General features: G+C 38.5%; 1 protein-coding gene across 2 annotated transcripts in view; it reads right to left on the bottom strand.

Moving 5' to 3' along the window:
- Positions 1-27026, bottom strand: part of MYO16 (myosin XVI) — a 592718-nt gene that overhangs the window by 120951 nt on the left and 444741 nt on the right. For both annotated transcript variants that reach the window (XM_050946813.1, XM_050946805.1), the window contains exons 22-24: positions 10936-11088; positions 10323-10523; positions 856-931 (exon numbers count right to left, since the gene is read on the bottom strand). In XM_050946813.1, the coding sequence (XP_050802770.1) occupies positions 856-931; positions 10323-10523; positions 10936-11088 (430 nt within the window). The remainder of the gene's footprint in view (positions 1-855; positions 932-10322; positions 10524-10935; positions 11089-27026) is intronic.

Raw genomic sequence — 27026 nt, forward strand, 5'->3', positions numbered from 1 at the left:
CTCATATTTTTGTCAATACTGTTTGTCTTTGAAATGCAGCAATGACTTTATCAGAGAGTTTAGCTAATTTCACTGTATAATTTCTAGGAAGTCAATATATTCTGCTAGCAGTGTTGATTCTGAAGGCAAATATTACATCAGAAGACCTCTATTTCTGTGGCATAAAATATAACAGATAACATCTTAGTTGAAATACTCTGCAGTGGTCTAGGGAAAGAAAGATAACTTCTGCAGGAAGATAAACTGTCATGTTTCTCTGAGGAAAGTGGATTTATTTTTAAATACAAAGACAAAGGTAAACATAAAATGACAAATTTGTAACAATCTAATTATAAATCACTAATAAACAAGGATGTCTACAAAATTATTTCTAGACATACAATTATAGATTAGGCACACTGAACCAAATTTACAGAATCCTTTTACTCACCTAGACACACTATCTGTCTGTTTCCTGGAAAATACAGGCACACCCCCAAAATGCCATTTTAGTAGCAGTTCTTGAGTCATTTTTAGTAATTAAATAAACCCCTCTACAATTGGTATAACTTTAGAAACCTTAGTTGTTTTCATTAGTCTTTAGAAAAATCTTTTCAAAATTCATACCCTTAATGTCACAGAAAGGTATTTTACATGTACAGCTGTTTAAAGCCTGTTTAAATTAAAGTTTTGATTGGGCTTCAAAATAACTTGTACACAATGTATACTATAGTAAGAGTATTATTATTTCTGGTATTTAAAATGAAAAGTTTCTTTCAATTATTAAGTTGTGGATGACATATTTTATAAAACAATGGTAATGATTAGAAAGTTAAGGCATAATGTGGCACATTCTAACAACAAAAAAGCACTTACTTTTCATTACAAATAGGAGATTTTGTGAAAGTGAATCTTTATTTTTTTCAATAGCTCCAACAATTTCATAAGTCACCTGCAGTGAAATATAATGGCATAATTAGTAATATTTAAAACTGCATTTAAAAATCTTTTTGCTGTAAAGTCAAATATAAAATTATAGTTCTAGCTTCACAGTTATGGTTGCAATGAGATAAGTCCCGCTTCTAGCCTTCCCCCAATCTCACCAATAATTTTAACTAGAATTAGTTTGGTCTTATTTATTCTGTTTCTGCAAAGTGTGCTGAAAATAAGTCAAACTGATTTTGAGATACATGCACTTCAAAATTATTCAGATTTAGGATTTTGAGTGATATCTATCATTTCTTTGTGTCCCAACAGATCAAAACCAGCTTGTTGCTATGCTTTCAAGCCTTCCATACAGTTAAATGCCCTTGATGACTAGTGCGTAGGCTGCATTTGAAGGAAACAGTTTGAATAAAGCACTATTGTTAAGAACTTTTGTATGTAATTGTAAGTAAGCGTGTGTGTGTGTGTGTGTGTGTGTGTGTAGCTTTGAGACCTTGTGGAGAGATGCAGAGTTATTTTGTTGACATGCTTGATAGCCAGACAAGGTTAGACTCATCAGAATCAACTAGGCAATGAGCTCATTGAGGCTAGGTGGAGGGACAGAGAAAACTTGCGCAAGTGATTATATCCATGCTATAGCATTTTAAGTTTTCAAAATGCTTCATAGTCATTAGTTAATCCTCACAGCAGCACTGTGAGGTAGGATATTGTAAGTATGATTTCCACATTACAGGTGGGAGTCTACAGAGAATTGATTATGAGTACAGTCCTTCTTCAGGCTCTTTTTACTTATGTCACATTTTTAAAGAAACAGAGTACAGATAACCTCCAGTAAAAGGGTGTATTCTGGAACAGCACAACAGGCCTCTATTACATATTTGTTACCTCATAAATAAACTATAGAAATCAAATCTCCCTGGACAAGAAACTCACAGCCCTTAGGTATTGCAACTAATACAGCAGTATTTCTCCTCAGCAACAAAAGGTATAATGAGTACTTCAAATCTCTCCTTTGATCACTACACTGGCTCCCCATTAATACCTAGATCAAATTCAAGATCTTGGTCCTATTCTTAAAGGAATTCAAAGGCCCTGGGACATGGAACTAAAACACCACTAGAAGTGCTGGGGTATGGACCCCAGACAACAGTTTCACTCCTCTGGCACAATGAAGTTGTCTACTGCATAGGAAAAGTTTACTTGTGCAGGAGACAGAGCCTTCTTGGGGCCTGCTCAAGACTGTAGGAGCAACACCTACGGGATCTAGGAACCACAATAAACCTCCCCACTTTTTATTCCAAGGAAAAGAATGCACTTCTTTGACTGAGTGATCAACAAGAAAAACACATACTATTGCAGACATCCACCTCCAAAAAAAACCAAAACCCAACCACAGCAAAACCAGTCGCATACAATTATTCCCCCAAGTAGAGGAAGAGAGAAAATAGGAAAGACCCACATGTGATGGATCACAGTCATATTGCTTAATATATTACTGGAATGCACTCAGATACCACAGTGATAGCCACAGTATAAGATTCTTAAATAGCATAACAAAGCGTAGGACAATAATGCAAACACCACCTTCCCTACTTTATGTGTCCGTCACTCCTGGAGCACAGTTGTCCATGCTGATGGGTAAATGGAACTCAAAGTGGTTCTCAATGAAACCTTTAAATTTGTGTTTCTTGATTTTCTGTATTCAAATTTCCAAATTTAATTTGCATTAACATCAGTTTTAATATTTCATCTCACATTATATGTATGTTAAAATGCTAAAATGATTTCTCTCATATCTGACAATTATAAGCAGATGCAAACCATGACTAAGGCTGCAAGCAAGGCCTGCATTAATATTACACCGTGGGTACAATTTTGAAAGGTACCTAATGTAAGTTTAAGTCCCATTTTTAATATTACACAGACATGTAGAGTCTCAGTCCCAGTGTCATTAAAAGAAATTTAGGCTCTTATGGTACTTAGGCACTTAGTAATACTGATCAGTAAAATAAGTTGCTCTGATTAGGTCATTTGACAATTATGTAATGCTGTACAGGCAGTCCTCGGACTTACGACACAATTGGTTCCTGAAAATCGCGTCTTAAGTCGAAAACATCATAACTCGAATTTCCCATAGAAACAATGTTGGATCGAGCATTGTAAAGTCGAAATTGATGTTGTAAAGTCGAAACTCGATGACAATTTATAAACGTCACAACTTGAACATTGTAAAGTCGAGGACTGCTTGTATTACTCATGAAAAAAGATTATATAACTTGGATCAATATAACATGTTATGTTAATTACATCATTTGACAATTACTTAGTATGACATCTGTCATAGAAAAAGTCTGACAACAGAACTGCATGCCATTTCTTTTTTTTTATGACAGATGCAATATTATGTAATTCTCTAATGGCACTCCTTATGAACAGGCAGCATATTTACTAAACTATTAGTATAATTTAAAGTATACTATTAAATGCTTTTAGTGTTCTTAAAGTAAATGTTCCACCATATTTCTCCATGAAAAATAATTTACAGCACTTATTTTACAAATCCATAACATCATTTCTTAATTGAGAATGTTCGTCTTTAACAAAATTAGAAAAAGAGTTACTATCAGTGGTTATAGTAAGTAAAGCTAGTGAAGATAATAAATTAACCTTATATGTCTGCCCAGAAGTGAACAAATTTGAGAACCTGGGGTACTGATATAATTCAGTACTAAATGCTGTTTGTTTTTTTCTAATAAGACATCTCTTATATTACTTGTGATACGTAAAACAATTATTAGGAATCTTATTTATGATGAAATTACCATTCTCACTAACAGGGTACATCTACATAGCTAAAACAACCCTGTGATAGCAAGTTTCAAAGCCGAGTCTGCTGACTCAGGCTTGCAGGTCTTGCATTGCAGGTCTAAAAATAAGTGTAGACATTTGGGCTTAGGCAAGAGACTGGTCTCCAAGACCCTGCTCACTTGCCGGGTTTCAGAGCCCAGGCTCCAGTCAAAGCCTGCATGTCTACACTGCTATTTTTAACCCCACAGTGCTAGTCCTGCATGCCTGAGTCAGTTGACCTGGGCTCTGAGACTTGCAGCTGCAGGTTTTTTATTGCTGTGTATATACAGACCCACACTTCTTCTTGCTGACCTGGTAAATAAAGTCAATGCTTCAACTCATTGAAGAGTGATTCTGTAAAAGTGGTCTTGTGGGGCTTCATATGTACAGTCTCATAGTGATTCTAGTTCACATGTGCTCAGTTCATAAGTAAAAAGATGTTCTACTTCTTTGCCAGCCTTGTACATTCAGTCATCCACTCGGACAGTGCTGCTAGCTTTGAATGTCAATTTGTTCACTTCTCTCACAAATCTCTACACTTTCAAATTTCTACACTTCTTATGCATGAAATATGCTTCCTAGACTGATCAAAAATTAATCCATTCCTTCTTCATATCCATTCTTCAGCATCAGCTTCTGCTGTGATGCCTACAAGAAATGGCTACACTGAATTGTTGTCAAGCACACTAATATTTTTAATTGTAAATTATTCAGAGCCATCAAAATGTGCACATAGCCAACCTATGTAACTGCATGCCCCTATCCTCATAACACCTTTCCACCTTCCCACCCGCCTACTGCTGTTTATTACAATTGTTTGTTGCATCTTCAAGCTCTTTGGGGCAGAGACTATATCTACTTATGTATTTGAACAGCACCTAAAATAATGTTTGGAGTCGTTAGCTGCTAACACAGTATAAATTAAACACAGTCATATGTACAGTACCACATGACATCTGGTTTCAGTTAAAAGAAATGTGTGGGTTGAGTTTATATCTTAAAGTGGGTTAAGTTCAGAGGGGAGGGTTTTTTCTTCCTTATTTTCTACAACCCAGTTAGTTTACCCTTAAAAGTTTTCACTATTTTTAGTGCCACAGAATCAATAATAGGCCAAAGCAGAACCTGGGGACTAGCCCCTTTAAAAAAATTGGGAAAGTACATATCTGAATTTATGACTCACAGCTTTAATGGACTCAAACCAGAACCCCAAAGATAATTGGGAAAGAATGATCAGGATTTGAACTTTGATCTGGCTCAAAGTGCATCTGCATTCAAATCAGTTAAAAAGTAATGCCTGGCTATTTTAATAATGAGATGTAGTGTAATAAACATATTTTGCATTGTTTGTTAGTATTACATTGTTGTGGTGGGTTATCCACATTATGTAAAATTAATTTAACATTTCATGCTGATAAAAGCATCTCACTGTGATACTCTGCAAGACATTTGAGATGTAGACAATGGTCTTAATTTGCAGTTAAAACATTTAAATTCGATTAATGATAAAAAAGACATTTATCATTTTGCATAATTTAAATGAACACACTGAGTGCAGATAACACACTGGGCCCTCATTGGTATTTTATTTATTACTCTCCTGCCAGAAGATAAAGATGTAGATAAAAGAAGCTACCAAGTCTTTGATGAAACAGTGAGATCACTTAAAAGCTTGAACCTATCAATCTCTTTAGTTTTCTTTCTAGAACCTAAGCCTTGTTAAGTGAACATTCTTCATATATTCTGACAGGATTTAGTCGAACACACTGATAGAAATAATAGACCATGAAGATGGCAAATCTATTTAGCAGCAAGAATTGGCTAGGGGGCTTGGGAGGTTCTTTTTTTTTGGGGGGGGGGGGAAAGACCTGCAAATGAACCTCCAAAATCAAGTCTGATATAAAAAAACACAATTAACTTCTCTCTGTGAAAGTGAACATCTTTGTCAAATAACCTTTAGTGGCTCAGGTATAACTTAGAGTAGACTGATTTGATTGTTATGTCTGGGGATTCAGCCTGGGGAAAAAATAAAGAAAATAAAAGCTTCCCTATTGATTAATCCCTCTATTTGGTCTTTTGATTTAAAGGTTCAGTTTCAGAGTCTGCCTGGGCTGTAAAGCTGTCTCACACAAGGCTCCCGTTGGTGAAGGTGAGTTGACAATTGAGAGAGATATTTTTGACACATACATAGTTGGGAAATTGAATGGACATTGATCTGCACATAAAGGACATTATGTAAACAGCTTTAAAGAGCAGACCAAAAGACCAGCTTCTTTGATCAGTTTATTACAATTCTGTAGGTCAAAACTGTGGCAAAGTATGTAATGTCAAGGGGTCTATCAAATTTGTTAATATGTTCATAAATTTAGCCTGCATAAAGCTTGAGTTATAATGACAAATTGTTCAGATAATGCGGATAACATGCAGATAGAATCTCTCAAGTATCAGTACATTAAATGTCTCTGATGGTTTAAGATGTGGCTGTTAGCACAGTACTAAGATGATATATTTCAGATTTACTTACTGGTATGTTAATATCATTTATAAGAAAAGAGATATTATGAACCCTGGCAAAAGTTCAGTAATGGAATACTATCCTTTCACCCTAAAAAAATCACTTCCATCAGCAATGCTAACAGATTAATAACATAATTCATGAGAAACCCCGATGGCATGTAGGAGCCAGAGACGTGTGGATGTCAATGTTCTGAATCCAAGTATCTCCAAATTCTATATTGCACTTTACAGTATTAGATTCAGCAACACATATTCATAGTATGTAGTATGGGACTTAGCTACTTCAGAGGCTGCCTTTTCATCCATGATGCCTCAAAAAAACTATACATCACAGGGAAAATGTAGCAGAATACACCTAGGTTCTGAGTATTAGACCCTGGGAACAAAGCATTCTCAGAATAAAGACCACAGCTGCGCAATCCCTTTCCAGAAGAGATCAGACTAAGCCCTAGCCTGATGGTGTTTAGATCAAGGTGTAAAACAACTTTTTGATAAATCCTGCCATCAGAATTGATTTTTAAAAAAAATCCTAACACTCAAAGTCATGTTCCTCTCCCACTGCTCCAAAAGAACAAAACTAACCCTCCATACAAAAGATCTTATTGTTCTGTTTATGCTCCTTTAAGCACTTACATACTGTGATGCTAAGTGCTAACTAACATTCTAGAACAAACAGACATTATATATAAAGATGATATGGTGTTTTGTTCAGTTGCAGAATTAAAACTCAGAGATAAAGTAATGCACATACCTGTGAAACCCTACTTCTGTCCTCTTGTGCATATCCATTATGGTACAGTCTTTAATTATATGATCACATACTATTTTTTCCACGATATCTCATTCTGTTAAATCTCTCTAATGCATCACTCCAGTCTCCCACCCTCAAAATCTTTTTCTCACACACTATTGCTTCTCCTTCCTGACTCCTTGCTCCCCTCCCACCCTGCACCCATAAATCAAAGAAATAAACAAATGTAATTTTATATTGTATTATTATAGTTGGTTGCTACTGCACTTTTTTCTGCAATATCAGATGCACATCTGTCAATACCCATGTAGCATCTGGTAATGTTTTCTTCATTGAAATCAGCTCGACAATCTCACAACAAATACAGTGAATGCATGTGCCAAGAAAACAACCCAGAATTTCTGGCACCAAGGCTTCCAAACCACCTGCCACATAGGGCCCTGGGTCATAACGATTCCCTGTGAGGGCCAGGGTGAAGTGCTAGCATGATTTGTTTGTCTGTACCACATAGTGTGAAGAAGCCATTTCACACTGACTAAGAAATATGTGGTAACAATAATTTGAGCCACCTAAGGACATCAGGCTGTCTGCCCTCTACTGTTTAACAGAAGACTTCTATCCATCGTAACTTTCTACCAAATACACATTGGTTCTAGACACACCGACTGACTTTAAATGGGTAACCTTAAAGGACTGAAAGCTCCATATTCAATTATCAAATGCCTTTGTACTGGTCATTCATTTTCTACCCTCTGAGCCTGATTCACTTGTCATTTACACTCATGTCAATCATGAGAAACTTCACTGAAGTTAAGGGAGTTACATCAGAGTAAAATTGGTATAAGTGAAATCAGAATCAGGCCTCCTTGTTTTAAATGTTGGGATCTCCAAAGTCAATGAGTCATCCAAGTGTTCCTTTACACTTCATTAACTTCAGACACATTTAATTGAACAAGAGTATAACAACGGCTAACAAAACTTGCCAAAATATACTGATACTTTTTGTATGAAAATCTGATTTTGGATTGTCAATAAAACCTGATATATTTAAAGGTCTGATTTGCTAGCAATTTGCACCATAAAGCACCAAACAAAATGTAGTAACAGCACAAGCTTAAGAACGGGATCAGCAAAAGTAAAATCCCTTAAAAATTCCTGGGGTGGTTTTTTAAAAGAATCCATTAGGCTATGCTAGTTTGGGAAAATCTGCATTTTATGTACTTACTTATAAAACAACTATTCTTCTGTTATTAGAAATGATACCCAGTGATAATGAAATAATGATCTCAGGACAAATGAAAAATGCAAATGTATTTTTGAAAAATGCTCAATCACCATTCAAACAGGGATGCCTTAACATTTCAAAAGAACCTCTTACCCTCAGTCAGTATCCTATCAACAGCTTGTCAAGTCTTGCACACACTGGGCTAGCTCCTTTGCTGGTGTACAGAATATCTCCACTGGCTTTAATGGGGCTATGGGGATTTACATCAGCAGAGGCGCTGGCCCATTGTTCATACTTTAGATTAAACATCATTAATAGTTCTGGGGAAAGGTCAAACCCAAAGTCTCTTTAATAAAATGAAATTCTAAGGATAAAACACAAATTAATGAAAGGTATACCATTTACCACTCAAGTCCTAAGTTTTGGAACTAGGTACCTCAGGCTTTGATCTTAATTAATGGTCCTATTGAGTGTTTTGTAAGAGGATACCACAAGCACGTTCCTCCCTCCTCCCACCACCATGTGATTTTTTCAATGTGCTTATTGTTCTTGTTATGAGTTTAATTTTCATTCCTTAACTGCTTCACTGCTGCTCATTCATGCCAACTTGCATATTGTTCCGGGGCGCGGTAGCATTCTAGCACTATTCTGACATACCTTTATAATTACAATAGAACATCATGTCATGCAATCTACCTAGCTATCGTAGTTATACAGAACCTATCACCACAGTACCTAAGTCCAATATGTTTGCTACACTGAGCAGTACTGCAGGAGAATGTTGCTCTAACTACCTGGCATGATGAAGAGTTATGTGTTATGCACTCTTGGTGAAAAGCTTCATTTCTCTTGGGGTGTGTGTGTGTGTATGTGTGCATGCACAATATAGCGTATACCAGGGGTAGGCAACCTCTGGCACATGGCTTGCCAGGGTAAGCACCCTGGCGGGCCAGGTCAGTTTGTTTACCTGCTGTGTCCACAGGTTCGGCTGATCGCGGCTCCCACTGGCCGCGGTTTGCTGTCTCAGGCCAATGGGGGCTGCGGGAAGCGGCGTGGGCCGAGGGATGTGCTGGCAGCAGCTTCCTGCTGCCCCCATTGGCCTGGAATGGTGAGCCATGGCCAGTGGGAGCTGCGACTGACAGAACCTGCGGATGCGGCAGGTAAACAAACTGGCCCAGCTCACCAGGGTGCATACCCTGGCGAGCCGCGTGCCAGAGGTTGCCGACCCCTGGTGTATACATTTGTAATTAAGTACAGTAATCAGATGTCCCAGTTAACCATGCTTGTACAGGTAGCCTGACTAACTATAGTGAAATTGAGGTTTTGATCAGTTTTCATCATTGATCAACTTGCCTGTTTAACAAGCTTGCCTTTCCTGTCTTCTCCCTGTCCAAAAAGGGAAGAACCTAGGGCATAGTTGTCTGATATAACACAGGGCGTATAAAACCTAGGACATAAAGCTTATATATCTACACACACACTACATCAGTGTTTATCAAACTGGGGTCGCCACTTGTGTAGGGAAAGCCCCTGGCGGGCCGGGCCGGTTTGTTTACCTGCCTCATCCGCAGGTCCGGCCGATCACGGCTCCCACTGGCCGCAGTTTGCTGCTCCAGGCCAATGGGAACTGCTAGAAGCAGCACAGGCCGAGGGACTTACTGGCCGCCGCTTCCAGCAGCCCCCAATGACCTGCAGCGGTGAACCGCGGCCAGTGGGAGCTGCGATCGGTCGAATCTGCGGACGGGGCAGCTAAACAAACTGGCCCGGCCCACCAGGGGCTTTCCCTACACAAGTGGTGACCCCAGTTTGAGAAACACTGACTTACGTAGTCAGCACCTATGTAAAGGCGTATAAAATATGAATGACAACCTATGCATTTTGAGATGTTAGATTCTTTCTAACAATGTATTGTCAGATAAACTGATTTGTTTATAATGGACTCAGCTCTTTCTGTTAGCTGTCAGAAGTTGTTAGTTCAGAAGCTTTGAGGAATCTTTTGTCCATATTGCCCTTTTCCTTAGCCATATATGATTAATTACTCACTTCCCTCCACTCACTTACCCTTCCTGCATAATGCATAACAGTGAAGGTGGAACTCTGATCCTTTGGGGCAACATTGCCATTTCCATCTTTTGTGGAAGAATATACTGCATTTGTGTCTGAGGTTTCCAGGTACGACTGAAGGCGTTTAGAAAGATTCTGCTCTATTGACCAAATGGATTGGCTTTCTTCATCCAGCATTGCCAAAAAACCTGACGGCTTCTGAAATGAAAAATGGATGATCTTAGATTTCTCTGTTTTTACTCACAGGCAGAATACTATTCTTCCATTTACAGTAAAATGCCTTGTTTATTAAACAGAATTATGTATCATTGTAGAAAAAAACCTTTTGGTTAAAGTCTGCTAAGCACATCAGATGGTCATCTACAACATATGCATGTGGACCCCACGTGCGGGGGGCAGTGGATCTGTAAAGGCAGTTAATCTCCGCCAAACTCTTTACCCTGTACTGGTACACAGGGCAGTTATGGAGGCCTCCTTCTATGAACTCTTTGCCCCTATCACCTTCTCTAGAGACACCTAAATCAGAAACTGCTAGCCTGGATTTTTATTAGCCTAACACAGAGAGCATTTGTATAAATATAAATAGTGTATAAATGGGTCTGAAAACTACCTGAAAGAAAAAACCCAAGGCTTCTGTATGGTTAACAGGAGAATATGTTGTTTCCATAGTAACTCCCTCCTGTACACATTCTGCTTGCTCTTGTAGAAAAAGGACTTCATTGATATACTGGTGTATCTTCTCGTTGATCATGTTCACACACAGCTGTTGTAAAAAGAAGGAAAAATAAGTAATAGAAATTTACAAAATAATTCATCAATACAGGCTTTACTCTGGGTCTAATATCAAACTTGATGAAATGTTGATGTACAATGTGTGATCTCTTGTTAAATCAGAGATTAAGAAGGCACTGGGGAAATGTACATTGTAACTACTATTACAGTGTTTCTCAAACTGGGGTTGCCGCTTGTGTAGGGAAAGCCCCTAGTGGGCTGGTTTGTTTACCTGCCCCATCTGCAGGTCTGGCTGATCGCAGTTCCCACTGGCCATGGTTCACTGCTGCAGGCCAATGTGGGCTTCTGGAAGCGGCGGCCAGTCAGTCCCTCGGCCCGCACCGCTTCCAGCAGCTCCCATTGGCCAGGGAGCAATGAACTGCGGGCAGTGGGAGCTGCGATCAGCCGGATCTGCGGACTGGGCAGGTAAACAAACCTGGTCCGGCCGGCCAGGGGCTTTCCCTACACAAGCGGCGATCCCAGTTTGAGAAACACATTACTGTTAGTACTAAATTGAGAGGAAACAGTTCTCTGTTTATACAGATTATTGTGAATTCTACATGTTAGTCCAAATTTTACCAGTACTCTCTGATATACTGGTGTAAATCTCAAATAATGCCACTTATTAAAGTGGAATTACACCACATTTACATAAAACACCACAGTGAGGGGAGGTAGTGCATTATGGGACTCCAATGGCCATAGTGCATAATGGGAGCTGAAGCCTGGCTGGAGAGCCCAACAAATAGAGAAGAATGGGGACATGAGGCAGCCAAACTGTAATTCTGACAGGGCAACACATCAAAATGTATTTTTGTTTCCAGCTGGAAATGTTTGGGTTTTGGCAGAAAATAGAAAACTTAGTTTCAAGCATGCAGCTTTTTGACAACAAACAAAGAAACAAACCCCCCAGAATATTTTCTTCAGAAAGCACACACATTTTGCACACAAAAAAAAAATTGTCTACTTGAGAAGCCAAATTTCAACTGAAAAATAGTTGAGATGTAATTGTCTTGATTGGACATTTTCCAAGACTGTTTTTTTTAAAAATAGAGATATCAGCCTGTGGAAGAATAAATATTTGATTACTTCATGGAAGAGTGTTTCTTGAAGTATTTTATTCTAATTAAGTGGGAGATGGTCATAACTATTGTATAAAACATTAGTAAGAAAACCGAGAGTTGGAAGAACTCAATTATGAGGAACGATTAAAGACTGAATGCATCCAGTCTCTTTTCAGATTAAACCTTAGTCACACATTTATTTTGGCTAGAAACTGTGTCATCCAGGATAAAGTTCCAAACAATCAATCAATTATGTTTTTTAAAAATGACTAAAATATGTAGTTCAGTCTTGAAAGTACCTGGTTTATCATTAAGATCAGCAAAAAGACACCAAATAATGCACATTTCAGAACAGCTTTTGTACTTTAAAACCTAATACTAATGCAATCTGCTTGCAATCACCTTTCAGTGAAGCTGTGTAGCATGACCAATAAAAAAATACAACACAAAAACAAAAATAAATTTTATAATTAATTGAGTACATATCCAAATACAGAATAATACAAAATAAAAGTCTTAAATGCAACCATCTATAGTTAAAGTGATATTTCTCAAAATTAATCAATTTCACAACTTTTTCTCAAACACTTAAAACTGAAACTAGACGACTGAATTACACAAACAAGCAGTAAATTCAGGAAAAGATACTTTTTTACATAACCTTACATAATGTATTAGCCTTCATTTTCAGAATTCTAATTCCAGTTACAGAATCCTTCTTCCAGAAAAATCTTAACATTACTTTAAGAGACAGCTATAACATTAAAAAACTATCTTTTGTTTAACAGAATATCTGAATCCTCATTCTGAGAAAAAATTGTGTAACGTACACATTCATGACCAGACACCATTTAATTTTACACAAGAATATTGAAAAAAAGTTAATTACTTAAAATAACTTGCCATGAGTTCAAGTTTATAGAATCATAGAATACAGGAGTGGAAGGGATCTTCAGAGGTCATCTAGTCCAGTCCCCTGCACCCATGGCAGGACTAAGTATTAACTAGACCATCCCTGACATGTGTTTGTCTAACCCGCTCTTAAAAAATCTCCACTGATGGAGATTTCACAACCTCCTAGGCAATTCGTTCCACTGCTTAACCACCCTGATTGTTAGGGAGTTCTTCCTAATGTCCAACCTAAACCTCCCTTGCTTCAATTTAAGCCCATTGCTTCTTGTCCTATCCTCAGAGGTTAAGAAGAACATTTTTTCTCCTTCCTCTTTGTAAGAACCTTTTATGTCCTTGAAAACTGTTATCACGACCCCCTCAGTCTTCTCTTTTTCGGACTAAACAAACCCAGTTTTTTTCCAGTGGTCCTGTTTTCTAGACCTTTAATCATTTTTGTTGCTCTTCTCTGAACTTTCTCCAATTTGACCACATCTTTCCTGAAATGTGGTGCCCTGAAGTGGACAGAATACTCCAGTCGAGGCCCAATCAGCGTAGAGTAGAGCAGAAGAATTACTTCTTGTGTCTTGCTTACAACACTCCTGCTAATACATCCCAGAATGATGTTTGCTTTTTTTGCAACAGCGTTACACCGTTAACTCATATTTAGCTTGTGATCTACTATTATCCCCAGATCCCTTTCCGCAGTATTCCTTCTTAGGCAGTCATTTCTCATTTTGTATGTGTGCAACTGATCGTTCCTTCCCAAGTGGAGTACTTTGTATTTGTCCTTATTGAATTTCATCCTATTTATTTCAGACCATTTCTCCAGTTTGTCCAAATCATTTTGAATTATAATTCTATCCTCCAAAGCACTTGCAACCCCTCCCAGCTTGGTATTGCCTGCAAACTTTATAAATGTACTCTCTATGCCATTATTTAAATCATTGATGAAGATATTGAACAGACCCAGACCCAAAACTGATCCCTGAAGGACCCCACTTGTTATGCCCTTCCAGAATGCTCTGAACCACTGATGATTACTCTCTGGGAACTGTTTTCCAACCAGTATTGCACCCACCTTATAGTAGCTCCATCTAGGTTGCATTCCCCTAGTTTGTTTATGAGAAGGTCATACAAGACAGTATCAAAAGTTTTACTAAAGTCAAGATATACCACATCTACTGCTTCCCCCCATCCGCAAGGCATGTTCCCCTGTTAAAGAAAGCTATTAGTTTGGTCTGACATGATTTGTTCTTGACAAATCCATGCTGACTGTTACTTATCACCTTATTATATTCTAGATATTTGAAAATTGATTGCTTTATTATTTGCTCCATTATCTCTCCGAGTACAGAAGTTAAGCTGAATGGACTGTAATATCCCAGGTTGTCCTTATTTCCATTTTCATAGATTGGTGCTATATTTGCTCTTTTCCAATCTTCTAGAATCTCTCCCATCTTCCATGACTTTCCAAAAATAATCGCTAATGACTCATTCTCTGAAATGCTTCCAGTTCCACGTGCAAGGCCAGTTGGACAGGCAGAAATGCAGAGTCTCAATGCATGGATGAGACGATGGTGAAGGGAGGAGGGGTTTAGATTTATTAGGAACTGGGGAAACTTTTGGGAAAGGGGGAGCCAATTCAGGAAGGATGGGCTCCACCTAAACTAAAATAAAACCAGATTGCTGCCACTTAAAATTAAAAAGGTCATAGAGCAGTTTTTAAACTGGACCACTCTCAAAACTGAGTAACTGGGCAACAAAATGGCAGATGAAATTCAGTGTTGATCCATGCAAAGTAATGAACATTGGAAAACATAATCCTAACTATACATATAAAATGATGGATATAAATTAGCTGTTACCACTCAAGAAAGATATCTTGGAGTCTCTGAAAATATCCATTCAATGTGCAGCGGCAGCCAAAAAAGAGAACAAAATGTTGGGAATCATTAAGAAAGAGATAGATAATAAGACAGAAAATATCATATTGTCTATATATAAAGCCATGGTATGCCCACATCTTGAATACTGAACGCAGATGTGGTCACCTCATTACAAAAAATATATATTGGACTTGGGAAAGGTTCAGAAAAGGGCAACAAAAATTATTAGGGGTATGGAACAGCTGCCATATGAGGAGAGATTAATAAGACTGGGACTTTTCAACTTGGAAAAGAGACGACTAAGAGGTGATATGATAGAGGTCTATAAAACCATCACTGATGTGGAGAAAGTAAATAAGAAAGTGTTGTTTCCTATTTCTCAGAACACAAGAACTAAGGGCCACGAAATGAAATAAATAGGCAGCAGGTTTAAAACAAATAAAAGGGAGTATTTTTTCACACAGTGCACAGTCAACCTGTGGAATTCCTTGCCAGAGGATGCCAGGGTTCAAAAAAGAACTAAATAAATTCATGGAGGATAGGTCCATCAATGGCTATTACCCAGGATGGGCAAGGAGGGTATCTCTAGCCTCTGTTTGCCAGAACCTGGGAATGGGTGACAGAGGATGGATCACTTGATGATTATCTGTTCTGTTCATTCCCTTTGGGACACCTGGCATTGGCCACTGTTGGAAGACAGGCTACTGGGCTAAATGGACCTCTGGTCTGACCTAGTATGGCCATGCTTACATATATCTACTCAGCTCCTTGAGTATTCTAGGATGCATTTCGTCAGGCCCTGATGACTTGAAGACATCTAACTTGTCTAAGTAATTTTGAACTTGTTCTTTCCCTATTTTAGCCTCTGATCCTACCTCATTTTCACTGGCATTGACTATGTTAGACGTCCAATTATAACTAACCATCTTAGGGAAAACTGAAAGAAAGAAGTCATTAATCACCTCTGCCATTCCCACATTTTCTGTTATGGTTTTTTCCCCATCAGTGAGTAATAGGCCTAACCTGTCCTTGGTCTTCCTCTTGCTTCTAATGTATTTGTATTTTCTTGTTGCCCTTAATGACTCCAGCTACTTTGATCTTGTCTTGGTGTTTCTAATTTTTTCCCTACATACATGTGTTATTTGTTTATACTAATCCTTTGTAATTTGACCTAGTGTCCACACTTTTTGTAGGACTCTTTTTTGAGTTTCAGATCATTGAAGATCTCCTGGTTAAGCCAGGGTGGTCTCTTGCCATACCTTCCATCTTTCCTTTTAATCACAAGCAATTCTTCTGAAAAACATTAAACAAATGGAATACCTTAAGAATGACTGACTATGCAGCAAAATTACTAGACAATGTAATTTGAGTTGGAGAGTGGGAACATAGTCACATCTTCAAAATATCTGATGTACAATACTTGAGCCAATCATAAAAACCCAACATGCTATTCTGTGAAGGCTTTCCATATTTCCACAGAACACAGGAAGTTATTAGAGGAAAACAATACTTTGCAATGTGAATTTTACTGATCAAATACATTGCAGCATACTACAGAAACAGTTCAATTTTCAATGCTAACACACTGCAAGTAGAAATGTGCCATTCAGATCCTCACACCTGAACTTATGAGAGTGGATTCTGCTACAGAAATCAAAAAGGAAAGTAAGTTCAATTGGCTACATATCAAGAAGCAAGCTGAGATTTCTGTAGATGCATTCAATTGGTAGACATACCAAGCACAGAGAAAGAGTAAATTCTGACTCCTTAGGTGATTCTAGGAAGCATTGGAAGCGGAAACATAAGAGAGAGGAGTTGGGGAGCTGCAAGTGAGCTGATGGCACTAGACCTGAGCAAATAATTAACTCAGGTTAAAAATCAGTTTGTTTAGAAATGAAACAGATTCTTTTTTTTTCAGTTTTTGTTATCAACATGAAAAACTGGGGAAAAAAACCAGTTTGGGTCGAATAAATCATTTTTGAAACAAAATGATTCACTTAGAAACAAAACATCAAAATGGGTAATTTAGAAAATGTCAAAGCTTTGACTTTTTCAAAGTTTTTTTCCTAATTTTTTATTCAGCCAAAACTAATTGCTGAATTCTACTCAAATTCCCAATTTTTTTCAGATGGCTCAAAGCAGTATTTTTAGGCAAATTTACTATTCTCCAAAATTTTTTCGTCCAACTCTAGTTTTTAGCTTCTTTATACTGAAAATGGTTTTCCACCATACTCATGCCAGCATAACTTAGAGCAGTGCAAAGGTTCCTCTATACTACACTGTCTAATGACACCTGTCAATGGACCATTAGGCCAGCCAGCGATTGTTGAAGTGAAGGGCACTCTTGTCATGCTCTCTACAGAGTGTAGGGAAAATACTATTGAAAAGTTTCAGAGTGCAATTTGACAGATTAATGTAATAATTCAAATAGTTAACATTTAAATAATATACTAAAACTAAATTATACTAAACAAATTCTGCTAACCCAGCCTCTCTTACTGAGTGCCATATCAAATACAATACTAAACAGTAACGTATTTTCTAGTAAAGTACACAGAAATGACAGACCATGTAAAAGCACACATTGTACAAACATCTGCATCAAACTTAGAAGAAAATGTAACAGTAATATGAGAAACTAACATGATGAAAATTATCCATACAGTAAATACTACATAAACACCTTTAAGCTCTGTTGATTTGCTTCACTTTTGCCTAAGCTACTTAACATTAACTGTGGTGCTTCTTTTCATGAGATCTTATTCTTTTGTTATTTACATGTTTCTATTTGGTTCCATCATGTGCATCTTCTGTATGAGAGTGCCCTTTTCTATAGAGGTGGATATGTATAACTGGAGCAGAGTAATGTAGGTCAATTTACTGCAATTGTATAGACAAGGCCAACTGAAGTGTTTTTTCTCTGAGTCTCCTGGTAGATAAAAAGTTTAGACCCTCTATAATCTATAATCCATAATCCTTCTATAATCTTTAATAACGACCACTTAACGTTCAGAACAACTAAACTGTCTATTGCTCACACATTTTTACTGAATCAGACTAACTGTCCACTTCTACTGCTAGGAGATGTTTGTAGCTTAGTTTTGAAGTTGGAAAATTTACAAAGGGAAGCAGGATAAGTACTGCAAGAATTATGGGAAACCAGAATGGAACTCTTTGTTTCTACACTATTAAACCAAAACAAGTATCTTCTATGTCTTTTTCAGTAACTGGTAAAATTTGATGGTACTTGGTAAAGTAAATCCTCAACTCATCACCATATTAAATAATGTATCCTAAATGGAAATTCTCACAACCTACTTTGGTGGCAATTATAGCTGACTAAATAGCACAGCCTATAAGCGTTCCCCAAATCCAAAGGCAAGTGGGAGACAGAAATAGTTCCTGACCTCAACTAAGCAACTATAATTTAATTAAAGCTTTCCCAATCATTTGTTCTTTATTGTATATAAGATAACATTTGACAAATATTGCCAAATAACTTAAAGACTGTAAAAAGAAAACTTGGTGATTGTCAATCAACTTTAATGCTGTAGATGTAAACCACTTGAAAATCTCTTTCATATTCTCTGGTCATGCAAGAAGATTACCCTCTCTGAAAATGCATATACAGCATGCTGAGTAAAGCTTATAGCTGTTTTATCAACCCATCTATTAAGCTGTGGCGTATAGGCCTAGATGAGGAAGCTCCCCTGCCAAGTCTAATTGAGAAAGATGTGCTCTAGCTTGAGTAAAAAAAGTAATCCTGAGATACAAGGCAGAATTTTCTTTTATTTATTCAGCATGGATTGAGAAGTTATTTAGAACTTGAATGCAGACAATCACTCATTACTGCAGAAAATATTTTGGGGATTTCTTCTCTTATCCTGACCACTCTAACAAAACAAAACAAAGCAAAGATTTCTCATACTGCTTTGCTTGGCACTTATGAGACATCCACATCATTATGTATAGAACTAGCTGCAACAGTTTCAACTAAATGTACTTTTGTTGAAATGCACAGTTCTGTCAAAGCTGAAACGTTTCATGGATGTATATAAAATTTGACCAAGTTTTTGAGAGGAAGGTTTCTGAAGTCCAATATGGACTCTCTGGTAACTTTGAATATACAGATAGATATAGGAGGGGGGAGAGAGAAAGAGAATTTTTGGTCCTATGTGGAATTAATTTCTTTTTGTGATCTTCAAAAGTTGTCAGGAAATGGAATTGTCATTTTCCAGCCAGCTCTAACTATATATTTTATGTATTCCATTAATAGAATCAGTTTCTAATAATTTATTTGGAATTCCTGTATTAGTTTGTATTTGTTATGCATTTGTCTTAGTTTTGTATTCATTATTATTGCTTTATACAGCAGTAGTGTTCTATATAATAGTTTGTTCCTTACATTCAAATGAAATAAGATATACCTGCCTTCAGACAACCATATATTACCATCATTAATATCTCATTGCAGTAGGTAGGCATATGCCCCCACTGATGTTAATGGCAGAAATCTATTATGATCTCAAAACCAGACTCTATGCCTGGTGGTATAAAAGAAAGATATATTTCTCTGCATTGTAAATCCCATTAGGTTTGTTTATTCTTCACAAAAATCCTTAAATAAAGGGATTTTTAATCCTATTGTTACTATGCGTGTATAAAATAGAACAAAGAGGCACCTATTCCACCCAAAAACATTATAGAAACAAAACAATTACATAGTAGCTTGCACCCTGAGATTCAACAGAAGTGAACCCCCTACAAAACCAAGCAGCAAAGAGTTCTGTGGCACCTTATAGACTAACAAACGTATTGGAGCATGAGCTGCATCTGACGAAGTGGGATTCACCCACGAAAGCTCATGCTCCAATACGTTTGTTAGTCTATAAGGTGCCATAGAACTCTTTGTCGCTTTTACAGATCCACACTAACACAGCTACCCCTTTGATACTCTACAAAACAAAAGATTTCTTTCTTCTCTGCAGATTCAACTCCCATGTTAAACAATATCCTCATTCCTTAGGGCAGTGGTTCCCAAACTTGTTCCATCGCTTGTTCAGAGAAAGTCCCTGGCGGGCCGGGCCAGTTTGTGTACCAGCCGCATCCGCAGGTTCGGCTGATCGTGGCTTCCAGTGGCCGCGATTCACTGCTCCAGGCCCTATACACAAGGCTGTCAAAGAAAGTTGCTAGGTAGATTTGGCATGATTTGTTCTTGACAAATCTACGCTGACTGTTTCTTAGCAGCTTATTATCTTCTAGGTGTTTGCAAACTGATAGTTTAATTATTTGCTCCATGATCTTTCTGTGTACTGAAGGTAAGCTCAGTGGTCTGTAATTACCTGCGTTGTTCTCATTCTTTTTATAGACTGGCACTATATTTGCCTTCTGCCACTCTTTAGGAATTTCTCCCATCTTCCAAGAGTTTTAGAAGATAATCGCTAATTGTTCAGCTATCTCCTCAGTCAGCTCCTTTAGTATTCTAGAATGTATTTCATAAGATCCAGGTGACTTGAAAACAACTAACTTGTCTAAATAATTTTTAACTTGTTCTTTCCCCTCTGATCCTACCTAATTTTCACTGTCATTCTCTATGTTAGATGTCCAATTGCTACTACTTTTTGGTGAAAACTGAAACAAAAAAGTTATTTACCACTTCTGCCACTTCCACATTTTCTGTTATTGCCTTTCCCCCTCATTGAGTAAGGGGCTTATCCTATTGGTGGTCTTGCTCAGGCTTCTAATGTACTTGTAGAATGTTTTCTTCACCTTTTATGTCTCTAGCTAGTTTAATCTCGTTTTTTGACTTGGCCTTTCTAATTTTGTCCCTGCATACTTGTGTTATTTGTTTATAGTCATCCTTTGTAATTTCATCTATTTTTGAGTTTCAGATCACTGAAGATCTCCTGGTTAGCCAGGGTGGTCTCTTGCCATAATTCCTACCTTTCCTATGCAGTGGGATGGTTTGATCCTGTGCCCTTAAAAATATCTCTTTGAAAAACTGCCAACTCTCTTGAACTGTTTTCCCCCTTAGACTGGCTTCCCAAGAGGATATTACCTATCAACTCCCTGAGTTTGCTAAAGTCTGCCTTCTTGACATCCATTTTCTTTATTGTGCTGTTTTCCCTACTACCATTCTTTATAATCATGAACTTTATCATTTCATGATCACTGTAACCCAAGCTGCTTTCCACTTTCAAATTTTTAACCAGTTCTTTGTGCCAGAAATATAGTGCAACAGAAACCAAATATTGTGTTAAGCTTCTAATATAAATATAAGTGATCTGCAGAGTGCTCCAGCAAGAAGCAGAATATTTCTCTAAGTTATTCTGAAGATATATGAATTATATAATAACAACAACAAAAACAACAACAGACTTTCCTTAAAAGAATTTGGAATTAAAGGCTTCAAACTGGCTCCAAATTTTCTACTCAAGAACTTTAATTGCTTCCCAACAAATCAAGCATTTGCTGTGCAAAAATGGATGCTGCAGTGGAAAGCTACATATACATTTGGTTTATAATTTCCTTTCTATGATATTCCATCCGTCACAAACAGAATATAGTTGGTAAACCTAAGTTTCAGATTAATTATTTTATTTTTAGATATGATGTGACCAACATAAAAAAGTCTTATTTTAAAGTTGAGTACCTAGTATACACTTTGATATATCCACCTTTCAAAATAATTGGTTTATTGGGAAGATTAGACATGTCCTAATAGTAATCAAGCAACAAGAAAGAAATGAGTGGTAATCGACAAAACAGATCAAAGAGATTGGGGCGGCAGCAGAGAGAAATGGCCAGGGCAGTAGAGAGATGGTATAGAAAGAGGTGAGACAATCAAATCCAAGTACAAGTTAAAGAATAAGACTTGAAAACCTTATTGTGAACATAGGGTGGTAGATCTTGACTTAAATGACAAATATTATTTTTACCTGTTAAATGGAGCTCTAAGCCACTTGTCACATTTGGAGTGAGGGAAGTGAAATACTTGCAGCTGCTCCTGGAGGCATTGTGCTCATGGCCAGTGTATTGTCTCTTACCTCCCACAGCGGCAACAGCATTTTAACCAGTGTGCGCCCTGTCCCATTCTGCTGCCCCAGTGCTTGCCTAGCTCTGCTGGCTGATGCAGAGGCAAGTGGGATGAGGGCTACACCACTGCTTACCCGTGCATATGGGACTCTGAAAAAAGAGGTGGGAATGCGTGCAGAGCTGGGCATGTAACACTATGTCACTTGTTCACATGACCTCTAAAACATTACTCGTGGATCTGCCATACACTCTGTAGTAAAGACAATGGATAATCTATAAAATATAACTGATTGTTCTCTGTTGAGTCATGTAACATCTTCTCTTTTTACATCTATCTATCTATCTATCTATCTATCTATCTATCTATCTATCTATCTATCTATCTACATAATATACAATGAATTTACACGCTTAGATTTCCAGAAACTAGCTCAGGCAATCAGAGATGTAATCTAAAATAGTTTTAATGACTGTATTGACTAAGATAGGTCACATGATTGAATCCTAAAACACAGAAGTCTCAGCAAGCTGTAACTGAAGAGGAAATACCCTGAGAAATGTTATTTTATTCCCCACTTATAGATGAATTTATGATGAAATTCCTTTGAGTACAAGACTTTCTATGCCACTTAAATTCCATGTTGTTGTAACTATGATGGGGGAACCCTGAATGAAGCTGCCATACAGGTAGACCTGTGCATTTCCTGCATGCCTGAGGATGGCTCTGAACCAACCTCACACACAGAGGCTGTTGAAAAGTGCAGCACAATCCAGGGAAGAGCCACAGGATCTATGATTGTCCTGTGGCCCTAATGCTCCATCCAAGTGGTGGTCCAGCATAGCCCAGGGGATAGAGCGTGGGACCAGGAGTCAAGAGATCTGGATCCTGTGCCTTGTTTTGTCATCTGCTCTATAACCTTGCACAAGTTCCTTAACCTTTCTGTGCCTCTACTTCCCCACCTGTGACGTGAAGGTTATGATACATACCCTCCTTTGCAAAGCATTTGGGAGTCTGTAGGTGAAAAGGGCTATTCAACAACTAACCATCGTTGTTATTCCAATCTATTGCTTGGATTAGTGGCTGCAGAAGAAAGGAAGGGCTGTGGTACAATACATTTATCCTAATCTCAGATTGTGGATGAGGATTTTACCCTTTCCCAACCTCTATATAAAGCCCTGGGGTGGCGAGTTATATGGACCCATGGTGCCTGGGCTGCAGGAATATTCAGGGCCCAGGGGCCTGGCTCCATCAATGTTTGGGGCCAGGTCTCTCCCCTGGCCCCACCTGCCACCCCTGCATGCCTCCCCCAGAGCATCTCCTGGCCTCTCCTGTCAACTCTGGGCAATTTAAAAGGGCCCAGGCCAGAGGCCCCCAGCTGCCACCGCCACCACCAGCAGCACAGCGGGACTAAGGCGGCTTCCTGCTAGCCCACTTCACGCCACTCCCAGAAGCGGCTGGCACCTGGGGATGCGTGTGTTTCTCAGTGCTGCCCAAGCACTGAGCTGCTGTCAGAGGGGTGTGCGGGTCGTTTCTGGAGCTGGTGCTGCCTCAGGTAAGCACTGACCCCATGACCCCCTCCTACACCCCAACCCCCTGCCCCATCCCAGAGCCTGCACCCAAACTTCCTCCAAGAGCCCGCATTCCCCTGCACCCTAAACCCCTGCCCCACCCCAGAGCCCGCATTCAAACTCCCTCCCAGAGTCTGTACCCGCTCCTACACCCCAACTCCTTGCCTCATCCCAGAGCTCAAACCCCCTCCTGCATCCAAACTCTCTCCCAGAGCCTTAGGTGGGGGAAGTAAGAAGAGGAACTTGGAGCCATTCTGGGCACCACCAGAACCTATCCAAACCTGCCTCAAGTGCTGGTACTCGGACTTTATACAGGCAATGTAAATATTACTCTTGCAGTCAAGTATCAGAGGGGTAACCGTGTTAGTCTGGATCTGTAAAAGCAGCAAAGAGTTCTGTGGCACCTTATAGACTAACAGATGTACTGGAGCATGAGCTTTCGTGAGTGACTACCCACTTCGTCGGATGCATGTCATGCATCTGATGAAGTGGGTATTCACCCACGAAAGCTCATGCTCCACTACATCTGTTAATCTATAAGGTGCCACAGAACGCTTTGCTGCTTTTACTCTTGGAGCACCATGACTGGTTCTTCTGAAACTTTTTTGGCTTCTAGGCAACATTGCAGGAAACAAATATTTGGGAAAATGGCATAAATAACTGATAACTTCAGCGTCCCTCCCTCCCATTGCTTCTTACATCCATTGGATGTGTCTTCTCTTTAATTGGATTTCACAATCTTTTGGGCAAGGAGAATATCTGCCTATGTGCTTGAACAGTTTCTAGCACAGTTAGGCCTCACTCTTAACTGGGACTTTTGGGGGTGACATGCGTAATAAATAAGATAATATTAAACACCCTCAGGGCAAAAGTGGATACCTCCAATATTTAGGGGGAGTAAAATGAAAACAGAATAGAACAGAACATAAAAGGACAAACCATAGAAAGTGAGAGAAAAATGAGATTCACTTACCTTTCACCTAAAAGTGCTACTACTATTATTGCCAGACTACTGATATTGACAGAGAGGGTCACATGACCATATAAGCTCAAAACATGCATTGGGACATTTTTAAAGGATTTTTTAAGTTTATAGGGCAAATTATTCCATGATTCTCTTGATCTTGTATTGGAAATTTAATTTTCAATGAGCAATAATGCTCCTAGCCTGTGTCTTCTTGCATTATTATTACACTATCAGTTTTTGAACTTGTGGTGCAATGGTTTTCTACTATCAACCTCTACTGCAGTTACTGTTAGTTATTTATGTACACTGTTTTGCTAACGTTGTTCCAGAAAGAATGACTTGACCTACTATTGCGAAGATTTATGTATTTAAACTATTGATGCTAAACAAATACAAGTTAAACAGCATACCCAATACTGATTTTAACATTGAAGCATTCTTCTTTTATGTGATCTGTAAAACTCATCTCCTAGTTAGTGCCAAGTTTTAATCATCTTACTTTCAGAAGTTATCAAGCTTTTGGTGTGGAGATAATAAAGTTTCTTTTCCCAGTTCCCTGGCATCTATTAGCCTGTTCATTTGTTCATTAACTATCACTAGACTAATTCATTGTTTGTCTTCGGCATTTCAACACTTTAGTGGCTTCTCACTCAACACATTCCATGGAGTGAACATGGTATCTGATCAAAATTGTCTTGCTCCATTTTCCAAAGACATATGATGCATCTTCAAACCTGTTTTATAATAGCTGCTTACATTTTATATATGATTTAGTAACATATTGTCACTTTTAACATAAAAACAGTTAGATTAAAAGTCCCATTGGTCTGTTTTAAAAATGAGAGAAATTCAAAACTATTTTAAATGTTCTCAATCTGGCAGATTTGGACAATTGGAGTACGTTAATCTTTTTTGGAAAGAGTTACATATTTTTCATAAAAACAAGCAAACACATACTGAGGCAAATGCATTTTCTTACAGTAATCAGAAGCAAAAGATTAAGGTTTCCCAGAATTATTTTATACTGTCTTAAACTAGGTTAAATTCAATTTAAAGAACATGTAAATGAAAAAGTGGGCTACTTTGCAGTGAGGGACAGTAATGGTTAAATGCTCCCTGTGATAATACCTTTAAAATCTGTGTTGGTGTTATTCTTTTTATCCTTCTACAGCCTCCACAGACCTAGAGACAGATATAGGCATATGTGGATTTTATGCATAGTAGAGCCCCAGTTACCCAAAGATTTCATCTGACACTTGGAACCTTGGGATAAATTTGTCTTCAAATAATCAGGAGAGCCGTCTCAGAAGACATTGATAAGGGCCTGATTCTTCCACCAGTATTCATAATTGTCCAAATTCAATAGAGTTTCCCTGATGTAGAACTCAAGTGACAGCAGAATCAAGACTATGTTTTCTGAGGTCAGATTTCAATACCTTAAGTACAAAATTTATCATTGTTTCATGAAGCCATTTGAAAATTGCTACTGTTCTCTCCCTTGTCCTGACTGTAAAATCAACCTCTGAACATCTCCCTGACTTGCTCCTCAAAGCTGGAAGACAAATCCCAAACTGCTTCTCACTGAAGAAGTGTTATCTCTCATTGTCTAATCTGCTGTGCTCTACACGTAACAAACTTGACTCATGTTTGCATTTTTATCGCAGACAGGGCTGACTGCACCTCTGCCCTCTTTCAGATCTCTCTGAGTGCACCCCTTTGACTTTGAGCCCCCAGGGATGGAATTTTGCAATTCTCCCTCTCTTGGACCAGGATCTGGGTACAGCAGTCCATCTATACTAGTGCTTCTCAACCTGTGGCCTGCTGGCTGCTTGCGGTTCAATCAGCACAGAGCTGTGGCACATGTAACACATGTGGCACATCCTCAGGACCATACAGATAGTATTGGATGTGGCTCACAATGGTAAATAGGCTGAGAATCACTGATCTATACTTGTTACTGTACAAGGCTGACTAGACACTTATGTTTCTTCCCTTTGAGGAGCCTGTGACCAGCGATCTAATGACCGACAGCCTTCTTAAAAAACAGTATATTTATAAGCAAAAGGAACAAACTGCTAGTGAAAATGACTTCAAAACAACAGACAGCCAACACGTTTAGTGTAATCTAACCTTCTACCTCACTACAAGCTAAATTATGTGGGCTTCGCTCTTGAGAAACAGGAAAAGAACAGAACCAATTTACATTCTTTTAAGCCACTTTTGCACCCTTCTGATCCTAAACTGCTCTAAGTTACAATGGTCTCTCACTAGCTACTGATGGGCCACAGCACTGCCCATAATCTCAGTGCTTCTTGCAGTGGCTCCATCCCTTCAGCCCGCAGTCCCACGCCAAGAACACTCCCTACGCCAGGGCTTATGAGGAGGTCCATGGAAAACAGCCTCAGAGCTGCCCACGTTTCCTCCCCAGTGGAGAATCCCCTGCTGGACTGAAGGCTTTTAGAGCTCCTTTATGATTCTCCAGCCCTTTGACTCAGTGCAAAGGGGCCAGTGCAGAGGT

Source organism: Gopherus flavomarginatus, chromosome 1 (genome assembly GCF_025201925.1).
Source record: "Gopherus flavomarginatus isolate rGopFla2 chromosome 1, rGopFla2.mat.asm, whole genome shotgun sequence".
In the NCBI taxonomy this organism is placed as follows: Eukaryota; Metazoa; Chordata; order Testudines; family Testudinidae; genus Gopherus; species Gopherus flavomarginatus.